Source organism: Phocoena sinus, chromosome 16, assembly GCF_008692025.1.
Source record: "Phocoena sinus isolate mPhoSin1 chromosome 16, mPhoSin1.pri, whole genome shotgun sequence".
Classification (NCBI taxonomy): Eukaryota; Metazoa; Chordata; class Mammalia; order Artiodactyla; family Phocoenidae; genus Phocoena; species Phocoena sinus.
Window position 1 is genome coordinate 51,850,506 of NC_045778.1, and position 21,681 is coordinate 51,872,186.

At 37.0% G+C, this 21,681-nt stretch overlaps 2 protein-coding genes across 5 annotated transcripts in view; one reads left to right on the top strand and one right to left on the bottom strand.

The window, feature by feature from the left end:
* The window catches only part of PDE6C (phosphodiesterase 6C), a 64,502-nt gene extending 48,411 nt beyond the window's left edge, over nt 1-16,091 (top strand). The window contains exons 16-22 of one of the 2 annotated variants that reach the window (XM_032608615.1): nt 8,055-8,155; nt 9,866-9,973; nt 10,059-10,122; nt 12,573-12,647; nt 12,756-12,839; nt 13,219-13,372; nt 15,397-16,091. In XM_032608615.1, the coding sequence (XP_032464506.1) occupies nt 8,055-8,155; nt 9,866-9,973; nt 10,059-10,122; nt 12,573-12,647; nt 12,756-12,839; nt 13,219-13,372; nt 15,397-15,458 (648 nt within the window). In that variant the 3' untranslated portion in view covers nt 15,459-16,091. Of the gene's footprint in view, nt 1-8,054; nt 8,156-9,865; nt 9,974-10,058; nt 10,123-12,572; nt 12,648-12,755; nt 12,840-13,218; nt 13,584-15,396 lie in introns of those variants that run through there. The other variant, XM_032608614.1, reaches the window with a different exon arrangement.
* The window catches only part of LOC116741687 (protein FRA10AC1), a 51,484-nt gene continuing 37,492 nt past the window's right edge, over nt 7,690-21,681 (bottom strand). For 2 of the 3 annotated variants that reach the window (XM_032608616.1, XM_032608617.1), the window contains exon 14: nt 15,252-20,016. In XM_032608616.1, coding sequence (XP_032464507.1) covers nt 19,974-20,016 — 43 coding nt within the window. In that variant the 3' untranslated portion in view covers nt 15,252-19,973. Of the gene's footprint in view, nt 8,512-13,554; nt 20,017-21,681 lie in introns of those variants that run through there. The other variant, XR_004346233.1, reaches the window with a different exon arrangement.

The following is a 21,681-nucleotide window of genomic DNA, read 5'->3' on the forward strand; positions in this document are numbered from 1 at the left end:
GGCACAATTGTTTATTCCTAATTCTACTTTTAAATGGGCCTGATACTTAACCTCAGTCTTTCTACCATGGCTTGTCCATTCCTCTGTATTCTATCTTGATTAGCTCGATTTGTGTTACTTGGTAGTTTTTCCCCGAGAGTCTAAGCTAAGTACATGCCTAAGATCTGTTTGTTACATTTAGTTTTGAAAGTCAGTTTGGCAGAATATAAAGGTCTTGGGTCACTTTCTTTTTCTCAGAAATTGTAGGAAATTGCTCCAATGTCTTTCGGCATTGAAGCATTGCCCTGAGAGGTATAAATGGCCAACCGGACTTTCTCCCTCTCATGTGACTTGATTTTTCTGCATAGAGACTCATGATTCTTTTTTGTTTGTTTTTATACTGCAGGTTCTTATTACTCATCAATTTTATACACATCAGTGTGTACATGTCAATCCCAATCGCCCAATTCAGCACACCACCATCCCCACACCACAGTTTTCCCCCCTTCATGTCCACACATTTGTTCTCTACATCTGTGTCTCAACTTCTGCCCTGCAAACCGGTTCATCTGTACCATTTTTCTAGGTTCCACATACATGCGTTAATATACGATATTTGTTTTTCTCTTTCTTACTTCACTCTGTATGACAGTCTTTAGATCCATCCAGGTCTCAACAAATGACTCAATTTTGTTCCTTTTTATGGCTAATATTCCACTGTATATATATGTACCACAACTTCTTTATCCATTCGTCTGTCGATGGGCATTTAGGTTGCTTCCGTGACCTGGCTATTGTAAATAGTGCTGCAATGAACATTGGGGTGCATGTGTCTTTTTGAATTATGGTTTTCTCTGGGTATATGCCCAGTAGTGGGATTGCTGGATCATATGGTAATTCTATTTTTAATTTTTTAAGGAACCTCTATACTGTTCTCCATAGTGGCTGTATCAATTTACATTCCCACCAACAGCGCAAGAGGGTTCCCTTTTCTCCACACCCTCTCCAGCATTTGTTGTTTGTAGATTTTCTGATGATGCCCATTCTGACTGGTGTGAGGTGATACCTCATTGTACTTTTGATTTGCATTTCTCTAATAATTAGTGATGTTGAGCAGCTTTTCATGTGCTTCTTGGCCATCTGTATGTCATCTTTGGAGAAACGTCTATTTAGGTCTTCTGCCCAGTTTTGGATTGGGTTGTTTGTTTCTTTAATATTGAGCTGCATGAGCTGTTTATATATTTTGGAGATTAATCCTTTGTCCGTTGATTCATTTGCAAATATTTTCTCCCATTCTGAGGGTTGTCTTTTCGTCTTGTTTATGGTTTCCTTTGCTGTGCAAAAACTTTGAAGTTTCATTAGGTCCCATTTGTTTATTTTGGTTTTTATTTCCATTACTCTAGGAGGTGGATCAAAAAAGATCTTGCTGTGATTTATGTCAGAGTGTTCTTCTTATGTTTTCCTCTAAGAGTTTTATAGTGTCCGGTCTTACATTTAGGTCTCGAATCCATTTTGAGTTTATTTTTGTGTATGGTGTTAGGGAGTGTTCTAATTTCATTCTTTTACATGTAGCTGTCCAGTTTTCCCAGCACCACTTACTGAAGAGGCTGTCTTTTCTCCATTGTATATCTTTTCATATGATTCTTAATTCTTCATATTTTAGTAACTTTGTCAGAATGTCTGGGTATTGACCATTCTGCATCTATTTTTTCCTTGTCATGGGTTACGCTTATGATCCACAGAATTCTTTTTTTTTTAATTTCAGGAAAGTTTTTTATTTTCATTGTATCTTTGAACATTTTTCTAATACACTGGGAATACCAATTATGTATATATTGAGTCTTCTTACCATTTATTTCTATTATGTTCTTTATATATATTTAAAATATTTATTTATGGCTGCGTCAGGTCTTAGTTTCGGCACATGGGATCTTTCGTTGTGGCGCGTGGGCTCTTAGTTGCATCACATAGCCTTCTAGTTGTGGCGCACAGACTCAGTAGTTGTGGTGTGCGGGCTTAGTTGCCCCACAGCATGTGGGATCTTAGTTCCCCAACCAAGGATTGAACCCGCATCCCCTTCATAGGAAGGCGGATTCTTAACCACTGGACCACCAGGGAGGTGCCTGTATATTTTCATAGATTTGTTCTTTTCCATTTTAATTTCCTCAAGACTGTGGACTATGTCCCTTGCTGCAGTTCACTTGCTTATTCTATTTGAGTATAGCTTTAATGTGGATTTCACCAATTATATTGCTTTTATGTTCAATTCCATTTTTTTCATTCTACTACTAGTTCTGCTAGTTCACTTTTAATTTTACTGTTGCCTTGCAGTCTCCTCTTTAAGTTCTTATGGTTTTGAAACTATGGATATTACTGGTGTGAATTTTTCATGTTCCACTGGGTATTTCCTTTGATATATTTTTCATTTGCTTTTTGTGTTCCTTTCTTCCGTTGTTATTTTCTTAGTTTGGGGTTGGGGTGTGTGTGTGTACACTACATTTATGTACTCAGTCAACTACTGAAAGACATGTATGTGATTTCTGATTCAGGGTTGTTACGTATGGTGTTCTGTGACTCTCTATTACATGTCTTTTTGTGAATACACGTGTGCATTTCTGTTTGGTATGTACCTAGAAATAGAGTTGCTTGGCCAAAGGATGAGCATATGTTCAACTTTGGTGAATGCTGACAAGCAGTTTTCCAAAATGGTTGTACTAATATATGTTCTTACCAACAGTTCCAGTGGCTCTCCATCCTCTCCAACGCTTTGTACTTTCCATCTTTCTCATTTTAGTCACTCTGATGGGAATGTAGTGACATTGCACTGAATTTAATGTGTCAAATTAAATAGCATTGATTAACATGAACTACAGTTTATGTTTATTAACCTTTTGAAATTCTGTTTTGGGGTTGCTTTGTTCTCAACTTGATTTGTAGGAATTCTTTATTCTGGTTTATATATCTTTTGTCAGAAATTTGTATTGCAAATATTTTCTCCCTTTCTGTGAATTGCCTTTTTACTCTTAATGTTGGATTTGGATAAATAGAAGTTCTTAATTTTAATGTCCATTTGATCAATTTTTTAAAGATTAACTGTTTTTTCTCATCTTAAAAATCTTTGACTATTCAAGGTAATGAAGATATTTTTCTCTATAACTGGTATTGTTCTACCTTTCTCATTTAGATCCACAGTCTTTTTACAACTTATTTTTTTTTTAAATAAATAAATTTATTTATTTTTGGTTGCGTTGGGTTTTCATTGCTGTGTGCAGGCTTTCTCTAGTTGCAACCAGAAAGGGCTACTCTTTGTTGCAGTGCGTGGGCTTCTCATTGTGGTGGCTTCTCTTGCTGTAGAGCATGGGCTCTAGCTGTGCGGGCTTCAGTAGTTGTGGCTCACAGGTTCCAGAGCACAGGCTCAGTAGTTGTGATGCATGGGCTCAGCTGCTCCGCAGCATGTGGGATCTTCCCGGACCAGGGCTCAAATCCGTGTCCCCTGCATTGGCAGGCGGATTCTTAACCACTGCGCCACCAGGGAAGTCCACAACTTATCTTTATATATGGTTTGATGTAGAGATCAATATACATTTTTCTGTCCAGGTGGAAATCCAGATGACCCGGCACCATTTATTAAAAAGGCCACCCTTGGCTTCCCTGGTGGCGCAGTGGTTGAGAGTCCGCCTGCCGATGATGCAGGGGACACAGGTTCGTGCCGCAGTCCGGGAAGATCCCACATGCCGCGGAGCGGCTGGGCCCGTGAGCCATGGCCGCTGAGCCTGTGCGTCTGGAGCTTGTGCTCCGCAATGGGAGAGGCCACAGCAGTGAGAGGTCCACGTACCACAAAAAAAAAAAGCCACCCTTTTCCCACTTCACTTCAGTGAGACCTTTTGTCATAAATCAGGTAACTGATTATAAAATAAGGTGGACTGCTTCCATACTCTCTATTCTGTTCCACTGATCAGTTTCTCCTTTGTCAGTATCATACCATCTTAACTACTATAGCTTTATAATAAACCTTAATTTCTTTCAGTGTAAATTCTCCAGCCTTGTTCTACTTCAAGTCTGCCTTGGCTTTTATTAAGCCTTTGTATTTTCATTTGAATTTTAAAATCAGTTTGTCAATTTACATACACATATCCACAAACCTGCTGGTATTCTGGTTGCAATTGCATTGAGTCCATAGATTTTGTGTTCTTGTGGTCTTTATGCAGAGGTTTTATGCAGTCGTTTGTTTTGAAAACGACTCATTCCTTAATGGAATTTGCCATCTGCCGAAGAATCCTGTGAGGACGGGCAGAAATGCACTGAGGACAGCCCAGCTTCCTATTTATTGTCTCAAACACTGCCTCACTGATTCTATTTCTTTGGTCTGGGGAACACACCCTCTTTAATTTGGGCTTTCCAGAAGTTGGGAAGGCTCATGTTAACCAAAGCCCTTGAAGCTACAGGTTGTGTGTTAGGATCCGGCCATCGATGCCAAACTTCCTGCCATCACTTCTTGTTACCCAGGGCATTCTCTTTGGCACAGACAACTAAGTAATAGGAGTCAGTGCAGATATATGTCAGCATAGCTTTCCCATCAGTTCCTCTTCTGCTGCTGCTCTGTTGTCAAACTGGATTTTTGAGGGACATCCTTCCTTCCTTCTGTGTGCTGTCCACATCCTAAGACCTCTTGCTCTGATTAAAAGATCACTGGCTCTGCCTTTGCTTACTCAAAAAAACCCTGCATGCATGTATATATGTTTAATCCTCAACTTGTTCCAAAATGTTTTTAATGGAGTGTCCAAAAAATATAACATTAAAGAAAAAAATGAGGGCTAATGGGAATATAAAAATAAGATGACGTATGGTGAAGGCCCAAAATGTATACGGTGAAAAGTATAAACATTTATTAGATACGGGCCACAGGTTTGGTCAAGAGCTTTCTAGCAACTAATACAAAACAGAAACAGGATCTTTTATGTGAATCTATAACCACAGCTGAAAAAGAAACCACTTAGAAGCTCTTCTAAGAATCTTAGCTGTGAGAGAAGGAAAAGAGAAAATAGAATATTAAGAAAGGGTTTTTCAATTAGAGGCCTCTACAGTGTTTTTAGATGAAAGTGAAAATGAGTGAGAAGAGTGAAAATAAGGAATATTGTGCTATCAACAAAGGAAGCAGTACTGAAAAGGGTTGAGTGTACACTTTTTTCTTAATTATACTAATTTTAAAAGTGTGACATTAATCATCTTTTTAAAAAAATCCAGTATTGATTTACTTTGTAAAGTGAAAGACCTTTTGACAATCTGCTTTAATATAGCTGTTTTATTATTTTGGATTAGAAAAAGGTATGACTTAAATGAAGTTTAACAGTATTAAGTTATATTTATTTTTATCTCTTTATATATAGCTTTTCTCTCTCACATATATTTAGCAAATAGCAACAGGTATCCAGGTTTAAAAATAAAAGTACCTGTATTAAAGTAACTGGTGCATAAAAAATACTGATTTACTTGGTTGATGGTTGTGTTGTCTGTACAGTCTGGCGTTTGGTAGACTCAAGTTCTATCCTAAGGGATTATTTATTTAAACTCAGCAACCTGCTTTGTGTGCCCCCTCTCCCCATTCTATAATGTTTTTATTTGGCTTTTTTTTTTAAGTTTATATTTGTTTTAATTTTTAAAAATTACATATATTTAATGTATACAACATGCTGTTTTGATATACATATATAGTAAAATGATTACTAGTCATTAATTTACATTAACCTTTTTGTGTGTGTGTGTGTGTGGTGAAAACACCTGAGATCCACTCTTTTAGCAAATTTTTCAGTATATGATTAAAATGACTTCATGTGCTATTAATTTATCTAAAAGTTTAAGGCATTTCCACACGACCCCAACTTTTTGTCCTTAGTACAGCAGTCTAGGATGACTTTAAGTGCTACTGGATCTACGGAGTATGTGTCGGAATTACATAATACACATTATTTTGGGAACATGATAACGTGTATCAGTGAACAGATAAAGGCAGTGACTCAGTGATGTAAATATGCCACTGGGTCCCCACCAGTCCAAGGGCAGGCCACCAGTGTACCAAAATCAGGGGCAGGTTAAGTGGGATTAAAATGACAAATGGCCCACTTACTCTTCCTTCTTCCTGGTCAATCCAGACCAGGTTAAAAATAACCTGTATCCAGACAATTTGGTGCAGAGATTATGCCCAAGGGGCTGCTGTGCACTGTCTCAAATAAGACATTAATTTTGATCTAGACAAACTTTCTTTTTGTTCATTATAGTGTCCAACAGCCATTTCTTCTGTCAATTTAAAAATATAGCTATTATGAACTCATTATTTTAACAAATATTACAACTTGTTTTTCTACTATTTATATCTGCTGTGTACAATACCATTTTTCTTGTCATGGAAGCTGTTATAAAAAGATGACTTAGGGCTTCCCTGGTGGCGCAGTGGTTGAGAGTCCGCCTGCCGATGCAGGGGACGCGGGTTCGTGCCCCGGTCCGGGAAGATCCCACATGCCGTGGAGCGGCTGGGCCCGTGAGCCATGGCCACTGAGCCTGCGCGTCCGGAAACTGTGCTCCGCAACGGGAGAGGCCACAACAGTGAGAGGCCCGTGTACCGCAAAAAAAAACAAAAAAAAAGATGACTTAAATGGAGGTTTGTATTATGTATACAGTAACACATAATTCTAGTCTACTTCTTGCTAATAGTTCAATCTCCTGGAATGACAGAGCTGTATTTGGTCTTGGGTTTGCAATTCTATTTTTACCTGGGAATTACCTCAAAACTTTATATAACAGTAATACTGATATATAATAATTAAATAATTTAAGTATATTTTGTAGCAACTTATAGTTCTGAAATGCATTCCCAGTTATCTCATTTGCATCAACATTCCATAAATATTTATTGATCACAGACTGAGTGCTAGGCAGTTAGGGCAAGTGTTATTATCCCCATTTGATGTAACAAATACAGATAAGTGAGGTGTTCAGGATTACACAACTGCCAAGTGGGGAAGCTGGGAGCTGAACCTGGGCTCCTTGCTGAGAGGCAGTGTGGTGCCCTGCTGCACTGGTTTAAATACCTGCTCTGCTGTGTACTAGCTGTTTAACCTTGAGCAATTGCCTAACCTCTCTATGCTGTGGTTTGTTGTGCAATTAAGAGTGTTCATAGAGCACTTACAACAGTGCCCGGGAAGCAGTAAGCATTAGGTGAGTGTTTACTATTATTGTTTGGTGCTTGACCCAGTATTCTCTTCTACATTATGCTGCCTCTATCTCCACATAGGTGAATAGACTGTTTCCTCCTTTCCAGTGGAATTTTTCTGTATTTCATAACTGTTAACTTCATTTGGCAAAACCCACTATACATTTGTCCTTTGGCCTGTATTCCTAAAATGGTGTTTTTGGAATATCATACCTTTTAAAAAACACTCCCAGATTTACACTGTCATTTTCTAGAACACTAAAAATTGAGGCTGATCCATGTATGAAGAGATTATTAGTGGGAAACTCTTTGAAGAAAGGTATAGTTAAGTCTTTGTAAAATATAATCGCAAGACATCATTTTAAGAACAACTTGGAAGAATTTACTTTTTCCTATGTGTATGTGAGTACTATTGTAACCTGCAGCTTCTGAAAGTTTTCCAGCAATTTCTGTAATCACTCTGAAATTATCTAGTAAATAATTCAACATGTCTAACAATTGGATAAATACCAGATATGCTTTATTAAGGTTCCTCAATTACTACAGAAAATTTAAAAAAAAATCAATTGTTTTTGTTGAAATGGTCCTGGAAGAAAACACTTTTATTTACTCCAAAATCTTATACATTGATTACCTGAATATTTGCTAATGATACCCGTTTTTATAGTTTAAATAATTACCTTACTCAAAGTACAGTAGAGGGGTAACCTAATCCAAGAGAGAAAACTGAAAGCAAAAAAAGTGAAAGACCTAGTTTTTCTTCTTTCTATAATAGGATAATCTATATGTTATTAAGCATTGTTTGGTTTGTATGTTGAATCAAAGGCAAATTAATGATGGCACTTTATTGTGAATTTTCATCTTACAGAGTTTAAACATCTTCCAGAACCTAAATAAACGCCAGTTTGAAACAGTTATTCATTTGTTTGAAGTTGCAATAATAGCAACTGACCTGGCTTTATATTTCAAGTAAGTACAGAACTCCCTTGTACTCTGTGTGGTTCTGCCTTCCGTAAATGGTCTGTTGCCTTAAAGTTAAAAGGTATTTATTTACACACACACTTCTTTTCTTTTTGTATTATCAATAGAATACCCTTAAGATGCCTGATAATGAATTTACTAGACATCTGGAAACATATTTTAAAAACCTAAGCCCCTAATATTAGTTTATCTGAAGAAATTTGAATTAAAGAATATGCAGCAAGGTAGGTGCACTGCCAGAAGAGCAACGCTACAAAACCTTACGAGGTGACTTTTGTCCTGGTGAATTAATCCATCGTAGTCCACAATCTGGTGTTTAGAGTTGCAGGCTCAGACACGTGATCCTGCCAGAGTCCGAGAGATGAAAAGTCTTGGTGATACTGATGCACATTAACAAACTCAAAAAATGTGGACTTATATACAGCAGAGTGCTACCCTATTTATAATAATAATGATTACCAAGGAGGCCAGATACTCCAAGCTTCCGCACAATTTCTTGTCGGTGAATTGTAAAGTTTAAAATGTATTAGAACAAGGTGAACTAGTTATAGGATCTAAGTATTTAACAACTTGGATGGGCAGTATTAAATTGTGCCTCTCTGATCCTTCTTCATTAAAAATTTATGTTAAATAGTTCAAACATGAAGACAGATTATTTAGAAATACATAACTGATATCCAAATAGCTATAGCTCAGATTCAACAAATGCTAAGATTTTGTCTTACATCTTTTTTTTTTAAGGGGAAAAAGTGATGCAGTTGAGGCATCCCATGCCCACTCTATAATGAAAACCCTCTCCCCTTCTCCTTCGCAGATACCACCACTCTGATATTGCTGTGTATTCATGTTTTTATATGGCATTAAGTGTGTTTAAAATTTTTCCATAAATGGTATCATACCGTGTATACCTTTCTGCAGCTTGTTTTCACACAATGTTTTGAAGATTTAGCTTGGTGGTAAATGGAAATCCAGTTCATTCTTTTTAAATGTATATTCACCTGTGTGAATATACCATAATTTAGCCATTCTTCTATTCATGGACATTTAGATTATTTCCAATTTTTCATCACTGCCTACATTGTATAGCCTTGTATATATATGAGAGTTTCTGTAAAGTACATATCTAGAAATGGGATTGTTGTAGCATTTCCATATTTTAAATTTTATACCACATTGCAAATCTGCTGCACTCCTGAGTAGGTATGCCAATTTAAACTCCCACCAGCAGCATACAAGAGTCCCTGTTATCCCATATTTGGACTCTTCTTGATCTGGGCTCATTTAAATCTATTTATTTTGTTAATCTGAGTGTGAGATGGTATCTTACCATTCACACTTGTATTTTCATATCTTTTCATATATTTTGGCTTCTAATTTTTTGTTGGTTTTATGCATTACAGTGTTTCATCACAGCCTGTGGCCTTTATGTTATCTTTTTTTTGTCACATGTAACTTAGTTTTAATGTATTCAAACGTAACAGTTTTTTTCCCCTTTGTGGCTAGTGCTTTTTCTGTCTTAAACCCTTTCTATGCCAAAGTTACACAGCCATTCCCTGTTCTGCTCCCCTAGCCCCTTTGATCCACTACATGAACATTTGATGAAAACTGGGAACATAAAACCTGAAAAGCATGCATTAAAGACACTTTTAATCTCTGGTCTTATATGCTAAAATTGTTGCACAGCTGTATCTTTTTTAGGAAGAGAACGATGTTTCAAAAAATTGTTGATGCCTGTGAAAAAATGGAAACTGAAGAAGAGGCCATCAAATACGTAACCATTGATCCAACCAAAAAAGAGATTATCATGTGAGTAGTCAGAATTTTATTTCTCTTTTGGCAAAAATAACTTGTTTTACATTTCTATTTTAACACTTTTTGTTTTCTTTTAAAGGGCAATGATGATGACTGCGTGCGACCTGTCAGCTATAACCAAGCCCTGGGAGGTACAAAGTCAGGCGAGTAGTTCCCCTTTTCTATCGCATACTCGGGCTCTGTCTAGGTCCCATGTGAAAGAGAACATGAATGTATCAGGCAACCTCAGAATTTAATGATAGCTATCAGTTATATGACTATATATTTTGTAAGCAATTATCTTCATCACCCTGGTCTTGTCCTCTGAAACAATAGGTTTATAATTTACGAAGAAGAAAAAAGGAATTTAAGAAGTTAAGACAAAAGTACAATGTTCCCTGTTGGGTTTCTGTTAGTGAAGAAAAGCAAACAGCTTTCAAGAGCTCACAAATGTCAGTGGGACAATAGGTCATTTGGTCAGGCCCAGAACAAGGCAAATAGAGGGAACCTTAGAAAGAAAATGCTTTCTGAAAAGAATTCCTTTATCACTGGACTGGCTGTAAGAAGTTAATATACAATTATTCAGGGAGTGTCTGCATTTTTAATAGAGGAGATAAAGGACGAGACAAGGATGAATCATTAGTGCCTTCATCTGTCAAGGGTGGCTTTGCACTTACAGTCTCCTCCTCAGTGTGCTGTCAGTTACCAGATGGCACTATCTGCGAGGTCATATTTAAGGGCGTCTTCCAAGGAAGTTCTTCCCCAACCCTGGGGAGTGAGAGTGGGAGCCATTCATTTACCACTTGGTTTCTTACTAATCGATGAAAGAAGCTTCTCTTTCTCCCTCAGTTAATTCACAGGGAAAACCCTAAGCAGAAGACGCCGGGATTCACTGGGTTCAACTATAAATGTGGATTTTATTTGTAAAGACAGAATAATCGGAGCCATCAACCCCCAAGCCAAACACTTGTGCTCCTTCTGCACTGACTGCCTGCTCTTCCTTCTCTATTCTTTGTCGACATCATCACCCACGCCAGAACCTGGGGTCTTGCTTGAGTCCATCTCCCTCATTTCAAAACCATTCCTGTCCATCACTCTTGCTACCACCTTAGTTAATACTTTCCCTCTTTCATCAGAACTATGGTGGCAGCCTCCTAAGTGATCCTCTCTTACCATGAACTCTCCAACCTTCCTCTGAGCTGCTTCTGGGACTGCTTATAAATAGACCTCTGCTTGGCCACAGCATTGCTTAAAAGCCTTCTAAACTCCCCAGTGCTGGAGGTTTTCAACCTTTTTTAAAGAAAGAAGCAAAGTCTATTTTTCTCACACAAAAAGTTGCACAAAGATCACTTTATAAAAGAGAAAAAAGTAAAGTTGCTTTAGCTTAAATTTCTCTTGGCATCCATTTTTGTGCCACTCATGCACTTTGGAGGGACCCTATGGCTCAAGAATAAGAACTACTGGCCCAGAGAATCAGGTTGAACTTCTCAGCAGAGCTTACATGGCCTGTCATTACCTGTCCTTAACTCCTACTCCCCAGTTTCTTTCTTTTCACTCTTTCCCATGTCACCGCCTCACACTCTAAGCTCCTACTCACACAAGAGCTGGATGTTGGGGACTTCCCTGGTGGCACAGTGGTTGACAATCCACCTGCCAACGCAGGGGACATGGGTTCGAGCCCTGGTCGGGGAAGATCCCACATGCCGCGGGGCAACAAAGCCCGTGCGCCACAACTACTGAGCCTGTAAGCCAGAACCACTGAAGCCCGCGCGCCTAGAGCCTGTGCTCTGCAACAGGAGAGGCCACCGCAATGAGAAGCCCGCGCGCCACAACGAGGAGTAGCCCCCACTCGCCGCAACTAGAGAAAGTCTGCGCGCAGCAACGAAGACCCAATGCAGCCAAAAAAAAAAGCTGGATGTTGAATTTTATCTGTACTACTAGTAATCCTTGATGATACAGCATAAATGCAACCTCCCTTATCTTTCTCCCTTCTCCTTGATCCACAGCAGTTCATACTGTTACTATTACAGCACTTACCACATCGTTTACATGACTGTCTTCATTAGACTGTGAGCATCTTAAAGATAAAGGTCACATGTTACTCCTCTTTGTAAGCCTGGCTCATGCCAATGTAAGGCAGCTAGCAGGTGTTCAATAAACCTGGTTTTTAAAAAACCATAAATGAACCCTCAAATATCCTCACACCATAATCAGGTGAAGTTGTGTTCTAAACTGTGCACGTATGTGCACAAACACACACGCAGATACATGCTAGATGCTAAGAGATAAGCAGGACAAGAGGAGGATCTGGGAAGCTTTAGAGCATGAGGCAGAATGTAATGGAATTACAATCTCCCATCTCCCCTTTTTATTGTTGAGAGGTGGTGGCAATAGCAAATAGGAGATAGGCACTCCTTGAATAAGTCTACCACAGTGAAGTAGGAAGAGAAATAATACCCTTTTCCCATTTAAGTATCATCTGTAAATGACATCCTTTTAAAACCAAAGAGCACATGGTATGACAACACCTCAAGCATTAATTATAAATTGTATCCTTAAATGTCACAATAAAATGCAGAAAAGTCCCTTTCATGAATCATGTCCTTCTTTTCAGGTAGCACTTCTGGTTGCAAATGAATTTTGGGAACAAGGAGATCTGGAGAGAACAGTGCTGCAGCAACAACCAATTGTAAAGACCTCGACATAAAAATGCACTAATTTAAAATTATCCGTACAAATCAGTCTTTTTCACTGAATCTCAGGAAAAGATCTTTAAAGAATTTATTTCTCTTTCTAGCCTATGATGGACAGAAACAAAAAGGATGAACTACCTAAACTTCAAGTTGGATTTATTGACTTTGTTTGTACTTTTGTATATAAGGTAAGTAAACAAATTGATTATCTGAGTGAAACATATCATCTTCTGGATGAGAATTTTTCTTTCAAACTGTAACCGAAATCAAAGTCATCCTCAAGGAAAGTCATTAGGGGTGTCCTTGTTTCTCCAAGGTAGTTTGAGGTATTACCTTAACCTGTCATTCAGGGGTGGAATGAAAGGTGAGAACTCAGATGTAAGCAAATGGAACAGACTTAGGCAGGAAGGAAGACAGCTACCTTTCCCACTTCTGAGGCACCGAGTTAATCTCATCCTAGCAGCTCTGAGCGCTGTAATAATTCCTTAGGGCTCCTTCTCTGCACATGAAAAGTACTAAAAATGAACTATATGATCTAAGAAGTTTCTGACCTAAAATTCTATCTAGGAGTTCTCACGGTTTCACAAAGAAATCATACCTATGCTGAATGGTCTTCAAAATAACAGAGTGGAATGGAAATCCCTAGCTGACGAGTATGATGCAAAGATGAAGGTAACTGAAGAGAAGAAAAAGCAGGAAGAAGGAAATATGACTGAAAAAGGTAAGATGGAATCTGTTTTGACTTCTTGTAAAGCAGCTGAAAGTCAAGCGGAGCTTAATCTCACGACAAGAGCATAAAAAGTAAATGCAAACAGGAAATTTGCTTTACTGCACACAGACTGGTAATTACAAGTTGATTAGTGGTTTTCAGGGTTTTTTTATCCCCCTCAAACAAGATCTTACTTTGTAATTCCAGACGGAATTGATTGGTCCAGTTGAAGTAGGGGTTAGGGTTAGGTTTCTTCATCCACTCTAGAATATGGCTCTTGAGGTACCTCTGCAGAGTACTGAGTTTTTAGAAATAATATGAAAACCATACAATTAGTGGGATCAATCAGGATTAGGTGAGAAAATAATTTTAGTCCTAACATTACGAATTAGCTGTGAGACTTTGGGCATCTTGCTTAACCTGTCTGAGCTTAATGTTCCTCTCCAGATAATGAGAAGGTTTTACAGATCTCCAGCCTCACTTCCAGACCTAAGGAAGCCCGAGATGTAAAGCTGGTCAGCTGATTGGGGTGACTTGACTGGCACCCCGAGACTTTGCCTATGCCTCAGATGTCTCTACTTAGTGCTGTTTATCCTGATGAAATTTCTACTCCTAAAGTCACTCAGTTAGGTTGAAGATAATCTTCAGAAAGCCTCTGTTAAGATGCTTAGGATCACCTATTAGTTCATCAGATGCCTCAAACGTCATCTGGAAAGTGGAATACTAATATCATGATTTTATATTTTGTCTCAAGAGCTCAACACTCAAAAGGTTTTGTAAGAAATTCTTTTTGTTTAACAAATCATCTCTATCTGGAAAGGCCTTGTAAAAAAAAGATGCAACATTCTTTTTAGATGGTTCTTATATTTAGTGGTATTTTAAAGAATTCATAGAGGGAGAAAGCATTTTGCTTAAAGGGTTAAGGATATCCTTCAACAGAATAAAAACAGGAGTTACTGACTCTGGGATATACATCCATTTACATATTTATTGGGTGTGTAGTCTGTACCATGGGGTCCTTATCTCCTAGAGCTTACCACCTGGTGGGGGAGCTAGACAAACTATCAAATGAACAACTGATTATCTAATTATAACTATCAGAGGAAGCGTGAGGTATGTACCTGAGGCATCTGGGAAGACTTTCCTAAAGGATGCTTATGCTAACTGGGAAGGCTTTCTTAAAGGATGCTTATTAAAAACGTAAGACTACGTAATCTTTGCCTAAGCAGAGAAAGGAGGAGGAGTTGGAGAGGAAAGAACAGAATGTGCACAAAGGCCTTGAAGTGGAAATAAGCTTGGTGCAATTAAAGAACTTAAAAACTGGTGTAGCTGGAGTCTAGAGAGCTACAAAGGTGGGCAAAGTGCCAGATGAAGCTGGGAATACAGGCAGCTCTGCCAGACAGTGTGTTGCCTTGAAGGCCTTGCTAAGGATTTGTCCTCCAGAGAGCACTGGGAAATCCTTAAAGGGATTTAAACAGGAAAGAGATAACATCTGATTTGCACTTCAAAAAGGTAACAAAAATGGTCATTTTTACTGGGCAAGTGAAAAGAAAAGGTATTTCTTAATACAATTCATCTTTACCTCAATTTTATGATGAACAGGTTACCAAGCCCTTTAAGTGGCTCCTAACTTTTTTTTTTTAGTTTTCAGTATATTGGATATGGATCTTCTATCCTTATTTACATAAAAAATTACTTCCAAATTTTTTTCCTACTACACTGAGAAGTCTCTGTAAACTAATATTATTTTATCTCCAGGCAACAAGCTTTGTGCTTGGCACAAAGCAACAACTCAGATTCCCGGATTGCATAGTTCAGTGGTTCTTCTGTGAAACTGAGACGTTAATTGGCTAATCATTTATTAGATTTCTAAATGGACTAATTCTGAATATGAATTCAAGTTTTTAAATGGTCAAACCCTTAGTACTTGCTGTAGGTTAAAACTATGAAGTAGGCTATAAAGTTACACTAATATTAGGAAAAAACACTGTATATCCACTGACTCCCAATAATACTGCTTTTCTCCTTTTTACTAGCTGCAGAAGATTCAGGAGGTGGTGGTGATGACAAAAAGTCCAAAACATGTCTAATGCTGTAATACAGTCCAACTGGTCTAAATTTCAAATACTGTTTCTACATTTGAAGACAACAAGAAAACATTCAAAAGAACATCAGCAAATTTCATTCATCAAACCGTCAAGTAACAGAGTAAGAGAATCTTCAGAAAAGCTACCCTGTGACTAGCATGAGAAAATATACTGCTAGCCTAAAAGCCCTGAGGGTAAAATAAAGTTCAACAGAAGTGCAAAATAAGACAAAAATAAGTGCATTATTGGTGCCAATTTGTTTTAAATTAAAAATAATATAATCCTGAAATTAGTCACCAATTTTTTTTTTTTTTAAAGTTCTTATTAACTGTATTCATTTACTAGGGCTACTTACAGCAAAATGCCCCAGACTGGGTGGCTTAAACAACAGAAACTTATTTTCTCACAATTCTGGAGACTAGAAGTCCAAGATTAAGGTGCTGGCAGAGTTGGTTTCTTGTGATGCCTCTCTCCTTGGCTTGTCAATGGCCATCTTCTTTCTCCCTGTGTCTTCAACTGGTCTTCAGTCTTCCCTCTTGTGGGTCTGCGTCCTCATTCTTCTTATAAGGACACCACTCATATAGGATTAGGACCCACTCATATGACCTCATTTTACCTTAACTACCTCTTTAAATGTGCTATCTACAAATACAGCTGCATTCTAAGGTACCGTGGTCAGGATTTCAACATAGGAATTTCAGATGGGACACAATTCAACCCATAACATTAATAATAGTGATTCACACCTCACATCCCTTCCTGAATCAAAAGTCTCTCGTCAACATGTCTTAATGTAAGAGTAAATAGAGTATAGAATGTGTAACGTATGTAAGTACTATATAAAAAACAAAGAAAAAGGATGTTAAATGTTATTCCATCTGAAATGCTTCTTTCCTCCACTTTTTACCCTTGATAATAGTGAAGACCACACCACTTGTAGCAGCTTAAAAGTACATCGTCATCCTACACCCATCCTTTCCCCCAAGTCTGAAATCAATTATTTTATGTGTAACTAAGAATACATTCTTACATTCAGAACTATTCTTCTCACTGAAAGAATTATCAATTTATAAAACTACCTGGATAATCCTAATGCAAGTTAAATCAGCTAATAAATATTATGCGTTATTAAGAAGCATGTGATTTGATTATGCAAAAACTTTACTATCAAAAACAGCAGGAGGACTTTTAACAGAGATTACTTTTAAAAATGATTACTAGGGGGCTTTCCTGGTGGCGCAGTGGTTGAGAGTCTGCCTGCTGATGCAGAGGACACGGGTTCATGCCCCGGTCCGGGAAGATCCCACATGCCGCGGAGCGGCTGGGCCCATGAGCCATGGCCGCTGAGCCTGCGCTCTGCAATGGGAGAGGCCACAACAGTGAGAGGCCCGCGTACCGCAAAAAAAAAGATTACTAGGACTGTCTACCAGGAATTCTAAATATTGACTTGTCAAGAGAAACTAATCAACTACTTCTACTACATGGTACACATCTGTACATCAGAGAAGATTTCTTTCTTATCTGTAATGACCAAATTATAAAACAGACCAAATATTATACCACAGATTTCCTTGTAAAACATATCTAAATTATAATGGTCTCTGAACCTCAAATGTTTTGTTATAGAGAAGATAGTGTTCAGTTTTAAGCAGTTGAGAAATAAATCACCATTTGTTATATTTTTACAAGTCAGTCAGTTACTTTAGAATTGTAAGATTCTTCCCCTCACATTAGAATATAAGGTTCACGAGAGGAAAGATTTTTTGCCTCTTTTTGTCTGCTTTGTTCACATTGCTATGCTCACACTTAGGGTAGTGCCTGGCACAAGGTAGGCACTCAGTAAACGTGAATAAATAATATTTTGAATAAATATTGTAACAAACAGATATAAATGAAGAGTGCCTGGAAGTTAATAAAATATTTTTAGGGAGATAAAAACTCAATATATACACCCAAATGATTGTTGTCTATGTTATCACCTTTGGTGATATATGTACATCTTATTTTCATTGCTTAAAATAATTTTGAAACCACACTTCTAGGATTATTTTAGAAACTGTATAAGAAACCCTCTTCCTTTAAGCCTTATATAATTTTAGACCCCAAAATACCAGTCATCTCAAACAACTTCCTCTCCTCATTCACTAGAAAACGAACTGAGGGGCAGAGATGAGGAGGTCTGCAAAAATAGGAACTTTGCTTAAGAGCAAGTGTAAGAAAGCATAACTTTATATCCCAAACCTATGGTCCGCTGAACACCACTGACTACACTACAGCCAAGATTAAGATAGGTCTGCTGGAGAATTAATGTTTAAACGCTAGATAATAGATAATCAACAAGGGCCTACTATATAGTACAGGGAAATCTACTCAATATTCTGTAATAACCTATGTGGGGAAAGAATCTGAAGAAGAATAGATATATGTATATGTATAACTGAATCACTCAGCTATACACCTGAAACTAACACAGTGCTGTAAGTCAACTATAATATAAAATAAAAATTAAATTAAAAGAAATCTTTAAACGCATCATCTTGAGGCCTTTTCAAAGACTCCTTTAAAATATGACTCCCATTATCTGCCATTGTGTATGAATGGATTAAACACTGATTACATATAATGATCTAAATTTATAAATGAACTTAATGTCCATAAACCATACTTGCAACACCAAATATATGGATCTATTTTAAAAGGGTCTTTAAATATTCTTCCTAGTCACTGTTTAGTTTTGCAGGAATTTTATTTTCTGATGACCAATAAACTTTTTATCATAAAATGTTTTGGCTTCATATATTCTATTACTAATATCAGTTTTGCTGCTGGACATTTCAATACTTTCCTCAGAAATCAAGATTCTTTTTCATTAAAAGTTGAGCTGAAAACGACAAAACAAAATTGTTTACTTATCTGTTGGTTAATAAACCAACAATGATTTACTGTTTTCTGATGGTTTAGAAATGACTGCATAATTATTTCCTAGATACTTTTGTAGCACAGTGTCTCACACATAACAGAAGCATGATATTTAATGAATAACAACTGTTTAATAAAAAGATAATCTCTGATACTATTTAAAAATAAGATACTATAATTGCCTATTTTACAGTTTAATGCCAATCATTCCATGTTTAAATGTCATTTAAAATAGCATATCTTCAACAAAATAATTGGAATGGTACAATCATTTTTTACAGGTCCTCTCTTACTCACCAAATCATGCATCTTCTCCTCTATTCATCTCTTGGCTGTTTATAAAAATGGGTCTGACCTTTTGAAAAAAAAATCAATATATCCTTTTGAAAATCTGATGAAAACTATGGACCCTTTCCCCAAAACACACACATAATTACAGAAGTTTACACATAGATTCCAGGAGTGTTTAGATTTCCTGAAGCACATCCATTGACTCTTGTGGGTATGAACCCCAAATTAAGAAGTTACATTTTGGACTTCCCTGGTGGCACAGTGGTTAAGAATCCCCCTGCCAATGCAGGGGACATGGGTTCAATCCCTGCTCCAGGAAGATCGCACGTGCCACGGAGCAACTAAGCCCATGCTCCACAACTACTGAGCCTGCTCTCTAGAGCCTACGAACCACAACTACTGAGACCAAGTGCCACAACTACTAAAGCCCATGCACCTAGAGCCCGTGCTCCACAACGAGAAGCCACCGCAGTGAGAAGCCCGCACGCCGCAACGAAGAGTAGCCCCTGCTCACCGCAACTAGAGAAAGCCCACGTGCAGCAACAAAGACCCAATGCAGCCAAAAATAAATTTATAAAAAAAAGTTACATTTTACAATATATCTCTGCATATAAATATATCCATATCTGTATGACTATATCTGAGACAAGCTCTATGCACACAGTATTGTTCAGTTAAATTATGTTACTGTATAATCTCTGCTAAGAGTCAAGTTTCATGAACACATCTGCTGTTTTAGACTACTGGAATCTCATTTGGCCCCCTGTGGTATTAATTTAGTTTATAATAAATTACCCATATACTGGGGAATCAAATTTGATTATAACAAACTCCGTTAAGTGGTAGAGGTGAGATAAAAGCAAGAGAAATGTAAGGAAAAAAAGAAAAGGCAGCTAATGACAAAATAGGTACTCAAAAGAGGGGTACTCGAAGACATAATCTACTTTGTAATTTCGTGAAACCCCAATAATCCTAAAAGTTTAAGCTGAGGCAAGGGAACATAAATGTGAATCAGTGGGGGGAAAAAAAACCCTACAAAAATATAGGTACAATGGATCTCTGTACTAGAGGACGTACTAGGTCCATACTTTAGGAGCTACAGGTGGAACAGAGTTGTAGATAAACAATTGAAAAGATATACAGGGAAAAGTGCCTCCAATAAAACTGAAAAACTTCCAAAGCATCTGACATCCTGAGAGTAGCTGGATTTTTATTTCCGAAGACAAATCACTCAAGTTGCAACTTGTAGACAAAATTTTGTGAAGAGTTTCAAAGTATACTTTCACATTAAGGAATGTACGTATCCCTCTTCCATCTCACAGAAATAAACCTTGAAAATATTCATCAAATTCTTCTTCCCTATTTAAAAGAAAAAGTATACAATTTGATTAAAATCAACAATTAGAGAAGAAAATTACTAGGTGACACATTATATGAGATTAATAAAAATATTTTAATCCAACATATTTGCTGATTCTTTTGTATAGCAATATATTTCATGATTCAGGTATCAAATAATTCTTGGCTTCTAAAATAATCATAACTATACCAAGACTGATTAAATTGAAAATGCTGTATATGTTGGCACGTCTCCCTAAATGTACTTATTACCTAAGATTTTACTTTGAAGTACTTTGTGAAATGTCATTGCTTCTCTTTACTTTTTGGTTAACTTTATAACTTACTCTGTTCATTCTCATTTCAAATTATAGCCTGATCAAAAAATGAATGAAAAAAAACTATTTTAAGGAAAAATACAAGTCTTACTCCTAGGAATAGGGAAAATCTGCTTAGACTGCAGCTTTTATTACTCTGAGAAGAGTAAATATGTATCTGTAGCAGTGAAGATTATGTCTAAAACAAAGAACAGAACTCTGAAAGGAGATATTAAACTATAATGTGTTAAAATATTATGAAAATTGTAAAGTACTAAATAAACATTAGTGCTAGGAGCTACAGTAGTACAATGGAAATAGCACAGGTTTTCAAGTCAGACAGTGTTTTTTAAGTCCTAGCTCTGTCAGTTATTTGCTGAGCAAGCAAGTTATTTAACTTCTCTGGGCTCAGTTTCCTTATCTGTAAAATAAAGAACATCACATTTCCTCATAGAGCTGTTCTAAAGATTAAATGTATGTACAATTGCTTTTCTCCCTTCTGGGAACAGAGAATCAAGCTGGACAAATTCTGTGTACCAGTCTCTTCAGAAAATGTTCTTTTAGATCAGAGATTCACAATAGGACGCCATCATTTGGCTTTAAATAATTGTGAATGCATAGAGCCACCACAACCATGTTCAAATTTTAAAAAAATTAATTCCAGAATCAGATAAAGTTGATTTAAAATTACCTACAATTTGGTATTCTCCTGGCTACTGTCCCTTTTCCCAAGCATGACAGCAAAATGCAGTAGAATTTTTTAAATTGTAGTAAGAACTTAAATATATGAAATTAGCTGAATTTCTATGTGAACTTAGATGTCAGTACCTGATGTCAAGTTTTTATAAGGTCACAAAGAGCTTTGGATTATGAAACCCCTCTTAGGCTTTATTCATGTATCTTTACTGCCAAAAAGGTGAGTTGACTCCAAGACCTATTCTGTCATTTTCAGCTCTTCAAGGGAAAGTTATATGGTCCAAAGTTCAGTTGATAGTTTTACTAGGATAGTGATACCTTTCTTATAATCTGATCTATAATGACAACTCATTTGGGAATTCTTTACTTGGCTGACAAAAATAAAGGTTAAGGTCACAGAAAAAAACTAACCTTTTTAAAAAAACAAAAACAAAAACACTCTTTCCAACACACCTGAATTCTATTACACTGAGAACATATTATATAATTAGCAATATGTTTTATAATCAGCTTAAATTAGCGAATTATGATTGATTCAACAGGTCTCTTATTATGAACCAATATGCCTAGAGTAACAAAATGGGACTAAAATTTATTGAGCACTTACTATATTGGTAGGTATTGTGCCAGACCAGGTGCTTTACATTCTTTATTCTATTAAATCTTCACAATA